Source organism: Pteropus medius, unplaced genomic scaffold (assembly GCF_902729225.1).
Source record: "Pteropus medius unplaced genomic scaffold, Ma_sr-lr_union100, whole genome shotgun sequence".
In the NCBI taxonomy this organism is placed as follows: Eukaryota; Metazoa; Chordata; class Mammalia; order Chiroptera; family Pteropodidae; genus Pteropus; species Pteropus medius.
In genome coordinates, this window is record NW_024349800.1 from 51,409,786 (window position 1) to 51,430,736 (window position 20,951).

The 20,951-nt window shown below is 33.2% G+C and overlaps 1 protein-coding gene across 10 annotated transcripts in view; it reads right to left on the minus strand.

Moving 5' to 3' along the window:
• Positions 1-20,951, minus strand: part of NCOA1 (nuclear receptor coactivator 1) — a 194,990-nt gene that overhangs the window by 72,241 nt on the left and 101,798 nt on the right. For 7 of the 10 annotated variants that reach the window (XM_039887677.1, XM_039887680.1, XM_039887679.1 and 4 more), the window contains 3 exons: positions 18,651-18,810; positions 7,500-7,605; positions 1,414-1,580 (listed from right to left, as the gene is read on the minus strand). In XM_039887677.1, the coding sequence (XP_039743611.1) occupies positions 1,414-1,580; positions 7,500-7,588 (256 nt within the window). In that variant the 5' untranslated portion in view covers positions 7,589-7,605; positions 18,651-18,810. Of the gene's footprint in view, positions 1-1,413; positions 1,581-7,499; positions 7,606-18,650; positions 18,811-20,951 lie in introns of those variants that run through there. The other 3 variants (XM_039887682.1, XM_039887686.1, XM_039887681.1) reach the window with 1 other exon arrangement.

The window sequence follows — 20,951 nt, forward strand, 5'->3', positions numbered from 1 at the left end:
ATTATTGTTTTGTGGATGCAAAGTGGTATCTCTATGTGATTCTGATTTTCATTTCTCTGATGGCTGGTGATACTGAGCATGTTTTTTTGTGTTCTTATTAGTCATCTGTATGTCTTCTTTGGAGCAATGTCTATTTGCCCATTTTTAATTGAGTTATTTATTTGTTTTGAATGTTTCATTTTATAGCATCTTATTCCTGTTTCACGGATCAAATATCTTCCCTTTTGTCTCTGAAGGACTGTTTGGTTATCTTAAGTTTTCTTCTGCTTCCTGCGTTATCTGTGTTTCCTATGAGTTCTCTTTTTTTCTGTTTGTTTGCTTAGTTTGTTCTCTTCTATATTACAGGTTTTTCATGAATATTTGGATTTTTATTCATATTAAAGAGTGAGGAACTAAAGTTCTGACTGGTAGCTGTGTGAAGAGCAGGAGCAAAGCAAGGAGCTGATTTTTTTCACTGGGAGATCATTCCCTACTGTCAGTGTTTGCGTGTCTTTTCCTTTGGACTGCTTAATTTCCCCAAAGGAATCCTCCCACCTTCAGCTTAGGGACTCTGAGCCAGGTTGTAAGGGTTCTGAGACCAACTGAGCAGGGAAGGGGCCATGTGCCACTTGCTGGTCCTCCCCTTTGCAGGCTCAAAATTTCAGTTTCTCCTGTCTGAGAATATAGGTAAAATATAAATCAGTTGTCACCAACTAGCCATTTTCCAGCTTCTAAAATCTTAAAATCATATCACTGTAATCATTTTAAACATATCTGTTTATAGTATTTTCACACTGCTTCTATTAATCTGAAGTTCTTTGAGGTCCAGTCCTGTTTGTTATTTGTGCTTCTACTCATCATAGATTATTCTCTTATATGTTATGTAAATTTTTAGTATAAAATCACCCTCAGAAGCACTTTTTCTCTCGGAATCCCATGGGGCCAGGTGTGGGAGTGTTTCTCCAAAGTGCTTTGCTTTTTGTTTCTGGCAGGTAACCCAGGGGTTTTGTAGTGTGGGGTATCCAGTAAATATGGGTAGTATAAATATAAACCATAAAAATACATTACGATTTTCCCAGAGCCCAAGCTTATTATTCAGATGGAGGGATTTTCCTAACACTGAGTTACTACCTTTCAACTCTATGTCAGAACCTCAGCTCTGACAAAAAAACTACTGTCTCCTGACTCTATGCCCTATGATACTGGAGGGCCCATAACCTCCCAAGGCAACCAGTTTCCAACCTAACTTAATAAACCACTTTGTCGTAACGAGAAGGCTCTCAGACTTATTTTCTAAAATAAAGAGCATCTAAACGAAAATGTTTCTTTAATAAAATTACAAAGTTCAAAGAAATTTCTTAATAATAAATAAAATCACATACTGTCAATGTCTCAATAACAAAGCACATAGCCATGTTGTTTGCTTTTTTTTACCTTGTTCCATTCTCTTCATCAACTGTATTTGATCGACGGTCTTCTTCAAAATCTTGCATTTGTCTGGTTTTACACTCAAGCTGTCAATGTCGCTGATGTTTGCAGACAATAACTCGGCTAGCTCTTCTAAGTATTTATTTTCTTGCTCTCTGCGCCTCTTTTCAGTGCTGTTACACAAAGGACATCCAGTTAGTGTGCATTACCGCCACTGCATTTCCTTCTCTGATCAAGTATTTAATGTTTACGCATTTAGAGAGATTCCTATTTTTATCGAGAGTATAAAACCAGATTTAGGAAACAATTTAAATTCACATCTAAAAAACAGATATTACAAAATACGAAAGTGCAGAAAACAATTCTGGCTAAAATACATAAAGAGAATGACTGCTGTCACAGATGTATTTCCTCAATGATGTATGTACATTGACTATTTCAATGACTGATGAATGCTAGATATTAAAAGGAAGCAAAGAGTACATATATTATTTGCATTTGGAATTATTTTACGCTCTAAATAACTCTTTGACATAGAAAATCTGACTTTTCAAATATTTTTGTAATAAGCAGAGCAGACTACACTAGAGTTTAAATAAGTTATAAATAGAAATCTGATAACCTGATTCTTATAATGATTAGACTAGTTGATTCTCATCCAAAAGAAAAAAAAGTATCTATCCAAAAAGTAAAATAAAAAGAATAACAAACCAATAATTAGGTATAAAGGTACAGAGAAGAATGTCTTTAGTATATAACTTTGTTATAAAAAAATAGAAAATATCATCTACTTATAAGTTCTCATTAATAGAATAAATAAAATCAAACTCAATTTATCTTAAAGCAAAATAATGAGAACTTAGGATAAGTTCTCAGTGTAAACAACTAGCATTTTACATTCCCTCAAATATTGTTCATTTTTGTTTTCCATTCTTTACCCCTTAGCCAAATTATCAGGCAATCTGCTTTATATAGCACATACAAAGACAGTAAAAAATTGGTCACGATTAGCTCTTTGTTTTAAAAGCAGCAATCAAAATCACTGGCTGTATGCAACAGTGGTAGAAAAAAGATGAAAAGAGGGAAAGATCAGATGTTAAAAAGCTCACAATTGGCAACAATTAAAATACCATTTATTTTTCTTAACAAAAGATTACAAAAGTGATAGTATTTACATAACAACATAATAAGCTGAAAAGAACCAACTCAACTAATCAAATGTATTTACCTACATAAAACAAAGTGCTACTAAATAGTGCACATCCCAAAACAAAACCAAATTTTATACCTGTAACAATCACACGTCTTTACCTTTTAAATCTTTCATTATTAAGTAATTAGTCCAATTTTACCTCGTAAAACTCTTACAACTTCCACAGCAAGTACATGTAGCAAAATATTTTGACAAACTGCACACCAAGGCATTGAAAACTCGGCATGAAGAAAATGAGTAACATACATTTCGATATACAGAAGGTTTTAGAGAACTCTAGCTCTGCAATCTGATAGTTTTGGAGCTCATTTGCCTTTATGTTAGAGAAACTATTTGATATTAGACTTATTTAGTAGATTCAGTCTAAAGTATGATCTGTTTAAATGTGTGGGTCTAAATTTCAGCATGAGTCAACTGGATTCACGTGTCCAAAAAAATCTGTTTTCAACATTAACTTCTCTGTAAAACTGAAGTGCTTGAAACCACTGCAGAGTAAAAGAAAAAGAAAAGTGAGAGAATGGGCAGGATAAGCAGACAGAGAGGTGACAGAGGAAGGAAGAAGCTAAAAGTAATGAAATAGTGAAGTGTCTAAAATGATTTAAAAACGAGACTAGGAAAATCACCATGAAATGAAGTAACTAATAAGAAAGGACAGAAAATGAGAATACACATATTCAAATAAAGTCAAAACTGAAGGAGGGGTGGAGGTGACAAAAAAATCCTACGTTAATGGAAAAGAAGGCTTTCTTTATTACTTTGGGCCACCTACATTTCTCCTCTCACGAACCCACTTTATTTCCATTTATATTGCATACATGCTAATTAATGATACTCTCAGTTAACTTCTCACGTATCTTTTTTTTCTTCAACTTGTTAGGTTTTCAACAAATGCTCTTATACTTATTACGTGTCAGATAACCATGTACTGTGTCCTGGGGATCCAGGAGTAAATCAGACTTAGCCTCCAGTTAGTGGGAAAACAGAAAAGGAAACAGGCCATTATTATACTATGTGGCAAGATTATAATATTATAGAAGCGTGTAGAGATGGCCCTAGACCTAGAGAATGAGATGCCTAAACCTAGTGGCAAGGAGAGATTGGTTTCCTAAAAGAAAAAAAACAAGCTCTTTCAAAAGTAAGAGTGAGAGTGAAAATGTCAAGTTAAAGAACCTCTAAGTTGCTCAGTATGGCTTAACTATAGATGATAAGAAACAAAAGGGCAAGAGACAGGTCCTGGCTGAATCACAAGAGCTCATTCATGCCATGATGAAAAGTACGATATATTGCTTAAAAGTACAAGTTCAGACTTTCTCTGTCATTTACTAGCTATGTAACCCTGGACAAGCTATTTAACAACAATTTAACTTCTCTAAGCTTTAATTTCCTTATCTGTAAAATATGGATAATGACATTAATTACCTCCTAGAGTTTTGTGAGGATTAAGAAAGATGATACATATAAAATGCTTGGCAGAGTTCCTGGCATATATTATTAACTCAATAAACGCCATCTATTATCATCACTTTGATTATGATTATTTAATTTCTGGGCAAGGGGCAGCTGAGAAGTGTTTAAGAAGAATGAGTGGCATGACTAGATTTGTAAGCTTCTTGAAGACAGAAAACATGCCTCACACTTCACTTATAACCTTATAACATCACACACATGGTACTGGTTGAGGAGGAGGCATTTAATAAACACTTGCTGAGTTGAACTGGAAATGTTAAACAAGCATAAGGCACAGCTACCCACCATTTTAAGATCAGCATTTTAATCCTTGTTCTCCAAGAATAGTTAAGGAACGGAGAAGAGGTAACAGGAAGGAGATACAAGACATCTCACTCCAATAAACGATTACTGGGGAATTCTCTATCCAAAGCTCTTGTACCCAGGGCGGCAACACCCTGAAGTCTAACATATGCTCTTTATGATTACTGAGTTCACAGTCTGTTTGAAGAGACAGTATATAATAACAAAATCAAAAGAAACATTACAAGATGATTTATGTATGAACTCAAATATCTCAAAAATCAGAAATTTTTAGTTTACCATATCAAAAATATCACTTTTTAAACACTGAAGTCCATACTTATAAACCTGGAGAAGATAATGTTTTCAAATATTTTTAAAGCAAATATGAAAAGATAATTATCTTTAAGATGTCTGAGAAAATATGTATATAAAAATTTTGATATCTGTGATTATGTACACACACAAAAAATCAAAGAGGATCTACAAATAAATCATTAAAACAAATAAAGGTTAGAACAATGGATGGATATGAGATCAATAGTTCCAAATCATTAGCATTCCTATACATTAATAACTGCTAATTGGAAAAATGCAATAGATAAAATGATACCATTCTTAAAAGCAGTAAAAATTCTATGGTACCCTGGAATATATCTAAGGATGGGCTAGACATTCATGGGGAAAATTATAGACTGTTATTGAAGAACAGTGAAGACTTGAAAAAATGAAAAGCCTTTATATTCATAAATAAAAACATTACAATTTAGATTCTAGAAAATAAAAATGTCAATTCTCTCTAATTTCATCTATAAAAGTAAATGAAATTCTCATCAAAATCCCAGCAGGATTTTCTTCAGGGGAAACTAAAAAAGTGGATTCAAAAATTTGTATGAAAGAGTAACAGGCCAAGACCAAGGAAAACAATTTGAAAAATAACAAGAGTAACCTGCCCTATCACCCCATATTAAGGAGCTAAGTCTTAAGAAAACATTCAGAACGAGATTCCTATCCATGCAGGAACCTGGTCTATTATAAAGGTAACAGCACAAAAGCAAGGAAAGGACAGGGTCATAACTACATGTTCTATATGGGAATTTATATTATACACAACAAATATAAATTTCAGATTAATTCAAACTCTAAATGTGTATGAGAAGAAAATACATAAAAATACATTTAAGGCCTTGAAGTAGAAGAAAAATTTTTTAAGCAAGACCCCAAAAAGCTTGACACATGAAAACCTAAGGTCCTAAGGTATGTCAACAGATAGCATAAATAGAATTAAACAAATTGGGAGAAGTTATTTGCATCAAATATAAACAAAAAAGAGAACTAACTAGAAAATTACAAATAACTCTTAAGAATAAAAAGGAAAGGGACAGTGCAGCAGGAATATGGGCAGAAGACACAAGCGGGAAATTCACAGAAGAGGCAAACATCATGGGCAGTAAAAAAACAAAAATTATGATCAACTTATCTAGTTATCAAGGAAACGTACTTAAAACTATAACCCCACACTGGCAAAAAGTTAAAGTGAGGAGAGAACAGTGGGTAAGGATGTGAGAAAAAAGGAATTCCCCATGCTTGTCATTTGAAGAACAATGTGGTAGTTACATAAAAAATGTGCAAAGAGCCTAAAGAAACTCTTCTGTATAAATAGGAGGTGTGTATATGGATGTCTGCTGCAGGGCAAGCTATAAGAACAAAAATTTGTAACAAAAAAGTTGTTGATCTATAGGGAATGTCTATTTGTAGGGATATGGATTTTTCAAATGTAATACACTGGTATAATACTATGTCAAAAGGAATTAGGACTGAATTTATGTATATTTATATTTCAAAAGCCATGCTTAAAAAAGTATACTGTAGATAACCATATACAGTATTATACAATATATAAATTTAATAAACATTCTATATTGCTCACAGATACTTATACATAACTATTAAAAAGACTGGAGGAATTAACTGCAGATAAATCAGTTTATTCATTAATCATTTTTCTACTTTTACTTAGATAAGACTATTCAAATATAATAAAACATTAATAAAATAATAACAATACAGCAAAATTTATCAATTATATGTGGTGGGTATACGTAGTTTCCTAGTCTGTACTCTTCTAGAGGTTTTTAAAATTTTCCCAAATAAAAAATTAAATGTAAAAGACATTAGTTTTATTTACTTATTCTTAAGTTTTCCTTTAAGTAGGACTGACTTTATGTACAGACATAAAGAACATTAACTTTGACAAAACAAATCTGGATCGTATCTTGATATTACCATTCCTCCCAGCATCTGGACAATCGCCTGTGATTATGAGTCTTTAGGTTAGTATCATCTTTCTGTGACAGTGTTAACTGTAAGGGAAATAGTCCCTTTTCTTTCTCCAGCTTGGTGCCTTGGCACTCTCCTGTTAAAATCTTTTCTGAGTCTCCTTAGTAATAATTCTCTTTTAGCCTATTTAAGGTGATCATATTCCTTATAACATACAAATATTTAATTCTACAAATGATCATTCTTTAAAATCTTGATATCATACCAATATATTTCTTAGTTCTACTAAATACCATAATGTTCTAAGATAGCCGTTAAAGATGTACAATGGATTTATTTACTCATTTGGCAAATATTTACTGTATCCTTTATATATAAGCAACACATTGTGCTAGGAACTGGGGATAAAATAGTGAGTTAAGAACAGACAAGGTCCTTACATAATGGCAGGTTAGCGTGTAGTGGAGAAGCCAGGGGCTCCTAAAATAATCACACAAACTATCAAAATCCTGAAATTTTGGTTCAGAGCTATAAAAATACGTGTGAGACAGATACACGAATAAGGGGGATTTGACATAATAGTTATGGAAGAAAGCAAAGGCTCCCTCTAAGGAAGTACAGACTAAACTGGCATCTGTAGGATGTGTAAATGTTGGCTACAGGGAATCTAGAGGGAGCAAGCTGGACTGAGGGAGCAGCATGTATCTGGGCCCTGGGGAAGGAAGAGAACATGGTGAGGGACTCAACAAAGGCCAGTAAACTTGGAGTGGATGAAACAAAAGCTCTAAAATGGCAATGAAAATGATAAAGCAGCTCTGCCAGAAATAGACTAAGAAAAGAGTGTTCCTACCTTGATGCCAGTGTGTCACATGGCGATCCTTTTCTCTTATGTGAGTCTGGGTTAGCAGGGTCGGATGAACTGTCTCCGAGGCCACTCATGTTGAAAAACTTCACACCTAAAAAGAAAGGACAATGATAAGAAATCTACCCTGATGAACTTGCCAATCAAAGGGGAAGAGGAAGCTCCTTATGTTAGAAAATGTCCAAACACTGTACTCTCCCAATGAATAGATAATTACAGCCAACATAAAAGCACCCATCCACATCTCTGCAAAAACACAAGTCCTCAGCTATTTAGTGTTTCTATACTTTCTTTTTGTGTCTGTAAAATAAAATTAATAATCCTTTATGAAAATCATAGAGATTAGGATGAAAATATTGTTAAAATAATGTGATACTGAGATATTTTCCAAAAAAGTCATTTTCATATGTAAATGTAAAAACTGAATATAAGTGGAAGTCAGATAAATTGTTTTTTATATTTATTTATTTTTGACTCTACTTTGAAAAGGATTTAAAACAATGTCTACTCCTAAAGTTTGGATTTTATATTAATAGGAAAATAAATAACATATACATGATCAAAGTTAAAGCAATGGACTAGATTTGGTACTTATCAACTATGAATTTCTATACTCCTAACCTTGTGTTTATGTAGTTAAGTGACAAAGATCAAATGTTTAGTTATGTTAGGATCTCGGTACAGATGCCAGAGAACACAAAGTCATTTCTCCTAGCATGCCAGCCAGGTCTCTCTCTCACATGTTGTGCCAGTTAGTGACAGCACTTAAAGATCCCTTCTGATCTGTATCTATCAACCACTATTCTCTGTAGGATCCTTAATGAAACTCAAAATCCTATCCCTGGCCTTATATTCATTACTACCTTTTGGATTTTATTAAGGCCAAACGACATACCTCTTCATTCTCTTTCACTCCATCTATCATTGTTAAATGGGAAAAATCTTTAACTTTTTCTTAAATTCAAAAATTATCAAATTATGGTACCACATGTTGGCAGCCACATTGGTAAAGTTTATTATAAAGAATGTTGAGATCCATAAGAATCTTTCACGTGGCTTTAATTAATATATCTGAATAAATTCTTTTTCTCTAGTCCTAAAATTTTCTGTCTCTAACCCTTTCTCAATACCAAAGATTGTCATATTGCCTTTCAGTGTACAAATACCTAAAATTCTAATCATAAATTTATTACTTCATGTACTCAAAAAGGCACATTTCTGACTTCATATTAGAAATGCAATTCATGAAAATTTCCAACTCCTAGGACTGCAATCTTGTAATTATTTTTTACTCGCTCTTTAATACCTCATTTTTAATTGATATCTATATTGTGTCAATTCTTCCTTAACAAGAGATCTTAGGTTGTCCCCTCCTTCATTCTCAAATACAGTTATGACCCTAGTTTGAAACCAAATAGCTCGGTCTAGATGAACGCAGATCCTTTTATCTTGTTTCTCAATTCCAGTCACTCGTACTTCTAATCTGTCCTATAAACAGCAGCAAAACCATTCCTGCTCAAATGTCATTTTCAAAATGTCACTTCCCTGACGAGGAATCTACTGGATCTCCCTACCGCAGCACGGTGGTCAAATGCATGGGCTTTCGGGTCAGAAAGTTCTTGTTTAAGTTCTGGCTTAACCACTAACTACCTATTCTTGGGCAAAGTGCATAATGTCCTTAAACCTAATTCCTCATCTGTGACATAGGGATGGATAATAACTATACCTACCTAGCTTTAGATTTATTGTGAAGACTGAATGAAATAGTGCATGTAAAGAACACACTGCAAATTCCTGAAGAGTGTTGGCTACTGTTATTATCTCCCCTTTAGACAGAGCTCCATGAGGGGTAGTGTTCACTCAGTAGATAACTCGTCCCATACTTCATCGACAAATATAATGAACACTTTTATTTCTTCATTCATTAGGGCTCAATATATGCTGTTATTATTATTTTACTGGATTGCTTGGAGTAGCATTTGAAACTGTTCCCCTCTGAAACACTATCATCCATTTTCTTCTGTGAGCCTGCACTTTCTTCATTTACTTAGCTAATAAATCAAGCATCTATCATGTATCAGGCAGTGTGCTACGAGCTGAGCAGTTGGTGAACAGCAAAAGAGGTTCCTGCCCTCATGGAGTGGAAGCATAAACAAATAAAACACAAAAATAATATATAATTTTAAATCGTGACCAAAATTATAAAGGAAAAGAACAGGGTTCATAAACAAAAACAACAGAGGATACCTAATTTTAATTAAGGGCTCAACTGAGGCTTCTCTGAAGAAGTAATGTTTATGCCATGAATTCTCAGCACCTGTTGACGTGTGTGTGTGTGTGTGTGTGTATGTGTGTGTGTGTGCGCGCGCACACACGCGTGCATGGGTGGGGGGGTAGAATCCCCTATGGTTCTAAGAGGTCCGAGGCCTCTTTTTAGCACATACCATCCACACATTATTCCAGGGTGATATTGCTCACTCGGCATGATTTAAAAAAAAAAAATCTCTGCGGATTACTCCCAAATCTCCATCTCCAGCCCAAAACTCCTGGGTCTTAGACCCACAATCCAACTCCTCACCAGATATCTCCAACTGGAAGTCACACAGGTACCTCAAATTCAACTTTCCAAAATGAGCTTAACATCTCTCTTCACGTATTTTTTCTCTCAGTTGGTACACTGGCGTTTTCCCTCATACTCCACATGCAAGCAAATACCAAAACTTGCCAATTTTTACTTCCTACATATTTCTAAAATCCACCCCTTCCTCATATTTTCTCATCGGCTCCTGCCGGACTCCTAAAATAGCTTCCCAGACGGTCTCCCTGAGCACCTGATGATCATGTGAACCTCTTGCCTAAAACCCTTCACTAAATCCTCATTGCCCTTTATCATCTCAGTAATTCGGTATGTAAGTTTCCGACTGTTAAATGGAAGGTTTTAAAAATAAAATCTTTGGTAATATCCCATGTTCACAGCAAATGACAACATTTGACCTCCTTAACATAATATATAAAACTTGCATCAGCTCTCATCCACTGTGTGTCTACCAAACACCCATCCAATCAAGTGTTTATAGATTATATGTTGTTATATATTACGTATAATCTATACAGAAACAGATTATATGTTGTATACTCCATACAATCACTATGTACACACATATAGATTATATATGTTAATTTTAGTTTCGACCTTAAGGGAAGGTCTTAAAAATAAAATCTTTGGCAATATCCCATGTTCTCGGCAAAGGTAAACATTAGTAAGAAAACTAAAAATTGATCTCAATGTAGGTAGCTCAAATTAACTTAGCAACAAATATATATTGACCTCCTACTACATGGCAGCTTCTGTTTTACGTAGTAGGGATTCAGTTGTGACTAAATTTATAAAATCACTGTCTTCATAGAGCTTCATTCTATTGTGAGGGAGAAAGACAATAAATAAAATTAAAAAGTAAATTAAAGAGTTAATGAGAAGGTTGTCAGTGCTATGGAGAAAAATGAGGCAACAATTTTAAGAGGGCAGCAATTTTAAGTAGGTAGTTTGGAAAGTCCTTGCTGAGAAGCTGAGACTTGAAGGAGGTGAAGGATTGCAAAGGGTGTCTGCAGAAAGAGTGCTCCAGGCAGGGGAAAAGGGAAGGGCAGAAGACCTTAAGGCTGGGGCATAACTATGCTTTTTGAGAATCATGAAAGAGATCAGTGTGGCTAGAACAAGAGAGTGAGGGAGTAGGAGATGAGATCTGAGAGATAATGGGAGGCTACATTATGTAAGGCCTTAAAAACCATTTCAAGGACTGAAACTTTACTGAGTAAATTATGCAATCACGAGAGGGTTAACAACACAGGAATGACAAGTTCTGATTTTTGTTCTAAGACTTCCTCCGTGAAGGATAAGTACAATCTTTATCATCTCAAAATTTGGTATCTAAGTTTCCAACTGCTAAGTGGACATTTCTATTTGAAATCCCACTGACACCTCAAACTCAACATTTATAAAACATGACGAACTCTGAAGTTTCAGATATTAATGATAAATAAATGAGATGAGCTGCCTTATGGATTAATGTCATCATAAAAAAATTTGTTAAACCTCTTATTGAGAGAGAGAGAAGTACCTATATTAGGAAAATAATTACAATTTAAGGTGGACGACCTCAATGCAAAGGTCAGTATTCCAGACTTGGCAACAACAATCACAACAACAAAAAGAGGTTGAAAGACCCAAAGTGGTTTTGTTAGCATCCATTCTGAAACCCAAACACAGAACAAGAATAATCAGCTAAGTAATATATTACTGTAATTAATAAGACTGTTACCTTCTCTTCCAATAGAGATCCATTGATGCATAAACAAAGTCAACCAAATATCACATAAGAAGCCACTTAATTTTATTTTCATGTAGAAATGCATTGTAAATATTTTAAAGTTTATTAATATGAAAAGAAAATTATGCAATAAATTTATCATAATGAACAAGCATCAACTCTAAACTTTGCAACGAAAGTAGAAATAAAAGAGAAGAAAATGATGAACATGGAAGAAAATGAAAGAAGACTTTAGAGTTTGCTAAAATCCAAGAAAAAAAGAGTTTTAGCTAACTTATACTCCATGCTCAGGAGCCACTTCTTGTTTCCTTAGGTGCCCACCTTCTCTGTCTCCAAAGATGTTAGGTTATACTCATCTGAGAATTTACCCATCTGGAATTCTACTGGCCTTAAAATACTCCTGGGCATGTATTTCTTATTATAATGTGATATAAATTATAATTCTCTCATTTCTCTCCTCTTCTATATTGTGAATTCAAAGCCAGTTACTAGACCTTTTTACTGTATATTCAGTATCTAACGTCATGCCTAAAAGATAAAGAAGCTAAAATAGGTGATGAATCAGAGAGATTAAACATTTAAATTTTTTAAAGGATATTTAAGGTGTTGTTTTTTTTTTATGGTTAAATCTTCTCTGGAATCTTTCATAATGCTTTGGAATTCTTTCCTATAATTGAGAAATTGAGCTTTCTTGAAATTCTTGTTCCTCTATTTTAATGGAGGAAAAAAAGGACCTTTCTGGTCTAGAAATTAGAGAACACCACTTCTAATCTGAAAAGGTAAATATCTAGTATTTCAGAGAAACCACCTACAATATTTCATAGTACTGTAGACACACAAAGATATATTACAGGTATACAACTGTAAACATAAATAATACAATCTCACAGACTGGATAACTTTGAGCAAAAAATAAATCTGGATTTAAAACAAGATTCTCCATACTGTGCTACCCTCAGACTACTGGCAGAAGATAGACATCTGCTAAATTTATCTGGGATTCTGGGGCTGAGGAATTGTCAGACAATTCGACAGCAGCCAGACAGGCTGGCCTACCAAAATAAGAACCAATAGTAAGAAGTTAGGAGAGAATCATCAATACTTTGCTGATGATATGATTCTGATATGAAGTGCTTTCTATTTACAAAACAATAAACAGTGGAATGCAAAACCTCTGATGAGTGAAAACTACTATAGCTGTTATATTTGTGGGATGGCTTTATATTTGACAGTAATAGTACTTAAATAAAGTTCATTAAGAAAGTTGGTTTCAGGAAACCAATTTGCATATCGCCTTTTAAAATGAGGTAAGGTTTCTAAGTAAAGTACACTGGTTGATTTAAAAAGACTTGCTAAATTATACCCAATCTCATGCAATCTCTAGAGAGCAGTTTTAGGAACTAAAAACCACATCTACCTCTGTTCAAATGGGCCAGACTAAACCAAATAGGTGGGGCTGAAGAAATAGGTCAGGGCTTTGTATTTCAGTTGAGTTATACATTTCTACATAAGAAATCTGTCACTCATCTCTGGGATTTAGCTGAGAACTGTGCAACTTGAAAAATCAATAACAGTTAATAAATAACTCTAATAATATACTTTAAAGTGTTTAGTAGACAATTTGCATAGAGGAGCATAGATATGATGAGAGAGACACTCTGAGAGCCAAACTTCCCCAAGTTGGTAGCTGTCTGAAAAGTATCACTGAGTAAAAATCATGATAAACAAAGAGCTCCTGCACTGGGTAACTGCCATAAAGAAATGTTTCTCAAACTAGAGTCCTCAAACACCCATAGTACTCTAAAAGAAGTTTTCAATTTGTCTTTCCATTTCAATGACAACCGAAATCTTTCTCATGTGATAAGAAAGAATGGGGACTGTAGGATTTTTATTACCCTTTTTCTGGTTAAATAAATTTCCATTGTTTGGATACACCACATTTTGTTTATCTATTCATTAATTGTCATTTAGTTTTCTTCCATTTGGGGGGTATTTATCAATAATGATGCTAAGAACTTTATATATAAATTTTTTGTGTGAACATGCTTTCAATTCTCTTAAATATATACCTAGGAGTGGAACTACTCAGTCATATTGTGACTCTAACTTTCTGAGGAACTGCCACACTGTCTTCCATGGTGGCTGTAACCATCTGAAATTCTCACCAGCAATGTACAAATAAGTATTCCAATTTCTCCACATCCCCACCAAAAATTATTTTGTTTTGCAAATTTATTTTCATAATAGCTACCTTTGCGAGTAAAAATGGTATCTCATTATGATTTTGATTTACATTTCCCTAATCACTAATGACACTGAGTATCTTTTCACATGCTTATTTGTACATCTTCTTCGGAGAACTGTCTATTCAGGTCCTTTGCCTATTATTTTTTTAATGGGTTATTTGTCTTATTATTGCTAAGTCTTCCTAAGAGTTCTTTATATTTGGGTACTAGACTCCTATTAGATACACGATTTGCGAATTTTCTCCCATCTTGTGTTTTCACTTTTCAAAGTGTTTTTGATAAAAGTTTCTAATTTTGATGAAGTCCAACTTTTTCTTCTTTCTTTAATCAGTACAATGTCTGAGCTTCCTTAATGATAGTTTCTATTGCTTTTGCTATTTTTCCTGTGTATGGGCCATACCTTTTGTTCCTTTGTCTACCTACTAATTTTTGTAAAAAACAACAACAGTATTTTCAAGCTAATAATGACTGAAAAAGGATTTTCTTAAACATCTGGAAACAAAAATTCTCTTTGAACCCACAGAACAATGGACCAAATTCAGACAGTGACTATCCCTAGCCCAGAGAGGAGTCCCTGTCCCATAAGTCTCTGCCAGTATCTTAACCATTACGTCCAGGAATAGAAAGCAAAGGCAAATAAACAGATTTAAAGCAATGAATTCTTAAAAATAAAGACATCATTTCATCTTATTTAATCAATTCTATAAAATATCAAATATTTGTTAAAGTGTTTTCTGTAAAAGAAAATCCCATGCAGTCTTTTAAATTTCTTATGCTAATAAAGACATTATCGAGGACTTGGTAAATTCTAGAAGTATACTCTTTAAAACAATGTATTTAACAAATTTATGTTTACTACTGAAAGTTTATTCTACAGACTGAGATAATGCTTTTTCTCTTTGCACTAATTTTTTTTAAATGGAAAGAATAAGTTTGGAAAAGTGTAAGTTTATTTTTTTTCTATTAACAAATATGTAGGAAGAAGAGGAAAATCGAATTAGTTTTAAAACTCAATATTTTAAATTCCTCACATTAAGTATTTAAAATAGAATTTTTAGCACAGATCCATTTTCTTTTATTCTTTTATTTACTTTTTTTTATAAAATATAATTTTTAAGATAAAAAATAAACCTATATGCATTTGCCTCGCTAAAATACTTATTGGTATGAATTTGTTAATGAGGAAAAATAGCATATAAAATACATATTTGTGACAGCTATCTTCTTAAACAATTTGGCAAAAATACCCTCAACATTTCCTTGTAAATCTATGAAACTCATTAGGTGATTCCAGTTACTTAATGACTTTGGGTAATTAGAGATGTACTGTACATGGCTTCCAAAAATCAGTTCTACATTGTTCTAACTTGTGAAAAAGATGTTGGAATTTCTTTAAAAAACAAAAATGAAAAGATTAAAATCAAACTTCCTGACTACAGCTGTCATTAACTGTGCAAACAACAAGTATTTAATATATACTTGTGTGCACAGAAGAACAATTTATAATAGTCTAGCAAGCAGGTAAACAACCTTAAAAAAAGATCACAGACACAAAATTAAGTGATAAAAATTTCAATGTGTGTCTTGTTCTACCAACTCCACCCTCTTTCACAGACTGAAACACTAATGAGCAGAAAAACAGCTAGAAGCTGGGGACCGGAGAGAATGATGATCAGCATTAGACCTAAGTAATCCACAGATGATTATCAAAAACCAAATAATCACACTTATTACATAAAATTACTCCAATAGCTAACATAATTAAGCCCCTGATCAGAGTCATTTAATTTCCTTGAAATATTTCAGAAACTCATTTCATAATACAATATGGTTTAAATGCATACATATAAGCCAATAAAAAAATATATAGAGAGAAATTTAATCTCTGATGTTTAAGGTAGCAGAAGTGCCAAAGTAATAGAGCAGCATACATCAAAATAATTTGACAAAACAACAGAATTATATTTTGAGGGCACTAGAAAATTATCAACTCAGGTAAACCTCCATTTAATTTCAGGGTCATTACCCCAACTGAAGAGAACAGGGCATGAATAAAATTATAATATAAATCTCCACATAATCTCTAGTGCCCAAATTTATAGAAAGAGTATGCATTTTTAAAAGGCCAGCTTAAAACTTAAGCCAATTCACTTGATTCATTTATATTTGGCAAAACATTATTGATACACATTGAAAAATGAAAAAAAAAAAATTACCCAAGCATTTCAGGTAAATAGCTGGTTAAATAGCATTAACATCTCCTCAATGATAATACCAACTTATCTAGTTATAACCCTTCCATGCCCAACTAAAGACTAACTTTAAACAAGTTTCACTTCCAGTGTTCTCAACGGAATAACAAGTATGAAAATAATGCTTAGAAATTAAACAGGACGCTAAGATTTACAAAATTTCAAAATACAAGGGACACCAGCAACTGTTACCTAGTACAGCTTTCTCAAACTTTTTGACTATAAGCCACAAAAAAGATACAGAATGCCTATCTTGCCTGTTCCCACTTTTACAGTATAAAGTCAGTAGTAACAAAGAATTTGAGAGGAACAAACTAATAAAAAGGTTCACAAAAAATGTAAGCCCATTAATATACACTTAATTAAAGGAAATAACAATATAATAATATATATACTTGAGAGTTTGTGTTTTATATGTATTAAATCATTTATTTCTCAAAACTGCCCTATGAAGTGTATATTATTATTACCTCCACTTCACAGAATCTCTGAGTTCAACAGTTTTATCTGACTAATAAACTATGGTCTGATGACGATGACAAGGATGATGGCTAACACTTTTATAGGATTTGCTATGTGTCAACCACTGTTCTAAGCATCTAACTTATATTATTTATCCATAAACCTTACTAATTCATTCACTCATAAAATATGAAATAAGCAGCATTATAATCCATTTTAAAGATTAGGAAACTGAAGCATGGGTTACTTAATCTACCCAACATCTTAAGTGGCAGAAGTAAAAATCATTCTTAGGTAATTTGGTTCCAGAATCTGGCTATGCTTTAACTTGTACAAGTAACCTACAGTTACATAACTAATAAGCAGAAAAGCTAACTACAGATTCCAATTTTTGCTTCTGCCTCTACACTAAAACATTTCTTCATTAGTGGTCTCCCAGAAAAGCTGACATTAAATTATACCACATCAAAAAATCTTGGGTGGTATAACATAAGGTTCTCAAACATATGAACAGAGAATCTTTTCAATTCTTAGTCCAAACATAATATAGAAATAAATAAAATTGATCATATATATAATCCTGACTTATCTTCTATGGTCATTATACTATAAAACCAATTATTTCCTATAAGATGTAAATCAACTTTAAAATGTAAATGTGCAATATTCTTTCAAAATTAAAAGTTCTACCTTTATAAATCCTAATTTTTGTCCAAAAATTTGTAAATCTTAGATTATAAACTTCTATGTATACATATGCATAGAAAATTCATTTCAATAATATCTAACTTGTTTTTAGGACTCTATCTTCTGGAATTTTGGGTTCCTATTATGCTTTAACAAACTTCCTTCTGAAAAAAATCTTTTTAGGCTTTGTTCTCGAGACAGGTCCTCAGTAACAAATCCATGAATTTCCAAAGTCGCATGTCATAGTCTCTTTAGAAAGGAAGATAAAAACAGACAAACTCAAAACAAGTGTCACGTACAAAAGAGCTGGTCTGTATTCTTCCAAAATGTAGATATCATGGAAGACAAAGAAAAGCTGGCAAACTATTCCAAATTAAAGTAATCAAAGAGATGTGACAACTATGCAATGTGTGATTCTGGATCAGACAACTGATAAAATTTTAATATCAACTATATATTAGATAATAATAATAAAAATGTTAAGTTTCCTGAATGTGGTTATTATGCTGTGGTTAAGTAGGAGACACATAATTAATATTTAGTAGTGAACAGATCATAAGTGTCTAAAACTTACTCTCAAATGATTCATCATCATCATCATAATGGTAGTGGAAGAGGAAGAGCAGAAGTAGTAGTAAATATAGAGAGAGATAAAGCAAATGTAACAATATGCTTACAATTGGTAAAACTGGGCAGTGGGCATAGAGGTGTTCAGTATACCAATCTTGCAACTATTTGGCAGTTTAAAACTATTTTTAATAAGTATTAAGGAGAAACTGAAAAGATATTTTCATTGTGACATGAAGAAAATATGACTTTCTCAGTCATTCACTGAACAGTGAGTTAAAGAAAAAGACATCTAAGCCAGAGTTTAATCACTAGCTTATTCTATTTTTTCTCCCTTTCTCCTTCATAAAGTGAAGCCTCTATCATTCCCTTACTAAAGCCTATATATTAACTTCATTGTGCATTAAAGCTGTTTATAAAGTGTAATCTAAAACTTTTCTGACATTTTCAATTAGGAATGTCAGCACATGTTTTATGATAATTGTAAAGCTTCTCAGATCAAACACATCTTTCTATAAAAATACGAGTCAACAGATAATCATTTTCTCTTCATACTTTTGTAGAGACAAAGCTCTTTAAAACCAGAGCTATAATTCCTACCTGGGAGACTTCTTTGTTCATAATGAGTCCTCAAAACAGATAGGGTCAAGTCAGTGCTCCGGGGGCCGGGCAGCTTCCAGGGGAATGGGGCAAAGGTGTTCTCCAGAGATGGCTCTGATCTCTCCACTCTCACCTCACGGAAGGCCAATTATGCAAACAACTATAACAAAAGAGAAGAAAAAAATAAAAGCGGAAGGGAGGTGAGATTGCCATTTACTGTCTAAGAAATGATCAAGGTCAGAAATGCTAGGTAAAGAAAGAAAATACAGCTTTTAAGGCCAAACAGAAAAATGTTTCCAAAGACAATGATAAAGATCTGATTTTACAGCTGAAGTCCATCAGGTGATTAAATATGTATTCCTATTTAAGACTGCCACTTAGTCTTCTGAAAGATTTCTTTATATGTCTTCTAAATTTTTTTTCTGGCTGCATTTGTACATTTATCTTTTTTCTACTTATAAACATTGATTTCATGTTTTCAGTTTGCATTTAATTTTTTCTTTGATTTCTGTAATCCTCACTATGTATGAAAGTTACTATAATGTTTTACTTCAAATTTTTTAATGAAAACATTTTTATATTCATAATACTTAAAAAGGCATGAGCTCTGGTTCCAGTAATGATAGACTCTCCTGTATTGGACTAACTCATCCACAGATAACAATTATTAACTCTGGACAAAATAGAAAAAATAACTGTTGGAAGACATTGAAAAATTACCAAAAGCCAGCAGAAATGTAGGGTATTTGATCACTGAAAAAAAAAAAAAAAAAAAAAGAACTGTACTGAATGAGATCTAGACTTATAATTTATAAGACTTATCTCTTAAGAGTACTCTTCCCTGTACACCACTTGTGTAGTGGGAGGCTAGCCCTAAAGGAGAAGAGCACAGCCTCATTGGTTTGAGGCATCTGAATGTACTTTAGAGCTGACAGACAGCTAGATAACATGAGGGGGAAATCATGATAAGAAGGGCAGTACAGTAAGGGAGAAAATATAGAGACCCAGACACAGGTGACACAAAGAGAACCAAAGACAGGAAGAGGAATATGGAGTAAGACGAAAAAGAGCAGGGCTGATGATCTGATGTTTGACTGTTATTACAAAATCAGTAAGCTTATTATTCCTAAAATGTATCTCTCCAGTAATTATTATATAATCATCTGTGCTATTCAGAGTTCGCTTTTTTAAAAGTCTTTCCTCACTACCTCTCCCCGAGGAATCCAGAGACAGTTATCTGATATGGATGGTGCAAACTCCTCATGGACCCCCATAGCTACTGGGCCTGCCTGGAGGCTTCCCATTACGAGGTCCCATTTTCCCCTCAAGGGTAAGGCTTTTCTGTCTTCATTATCTGCTTCCAAAGCTGGATTGTGGCACAAGTGTAGGCTAATGCAGCACCTCAATTCCTTTAATTTAATTTATTAATTTATTCAATTTAATTTCTTAAATTCAATCTGATTTAAGAATCAGATGAGGAAGCAAGGTGATAGAAGAGCACCTCCTATAATGCACCCAACACAGAAAGGGTAAAAAGGGAATCTATAAAACGCTCTTTGTTATTTTGGATTAGGCAGATGTGCAGGGCTAAAATCCACATATATATTGAGAAATAGAACAAATATATACCTATGGATCCAGAATTAACAATAGTACATTTTTAATACATTTTCTTTTTTAAGAAATAAGGCATTACCAATAAGTCAAAGGTCCCCACACCCATACATCATCCACTCTGTTCACTGCCCCTCCCTTTGAGAGAAACAACCATCATCATGAATTAGGACATACCCTTATGGTCAATTTTTTATATCATATATAAAAAATTTTATATCATATATATGTCAATAAACAATATACGTTGACATTTAATGTTTTAAAATATACATGTTTAAATTGTATACTACACATATTCTGCATTTGCTGATTTCATACATTGTTTTAGAGTTCTAACCTTGATGAGGGTGTGTGTGTGTATGTGTGTTTTGTTCACATGTACATGTCAATATGCCTTATCTTAATAAGCCATTCTTGTATTTGAATATTCTTGTACATGGTTTCTTGTTCATATTTCAAAAGCACAAGTGCAAGAATTTCTAATAGCAATATTCAGAAGTGGAATTTATGAGTTGTAGTATTTGTGTATCTTCCACTCTACTCGGCATTTATCAAGTTGCTTGCCAAAATGATTGTTTCATACGCCAACTAAGCAGTGTGTGAGAAAATCATTTTCTCTGTATTCTTTCCAACACTTGACATAATCAGACCTTTTTTTTTAAACCCATCTTATGAATGAAAATG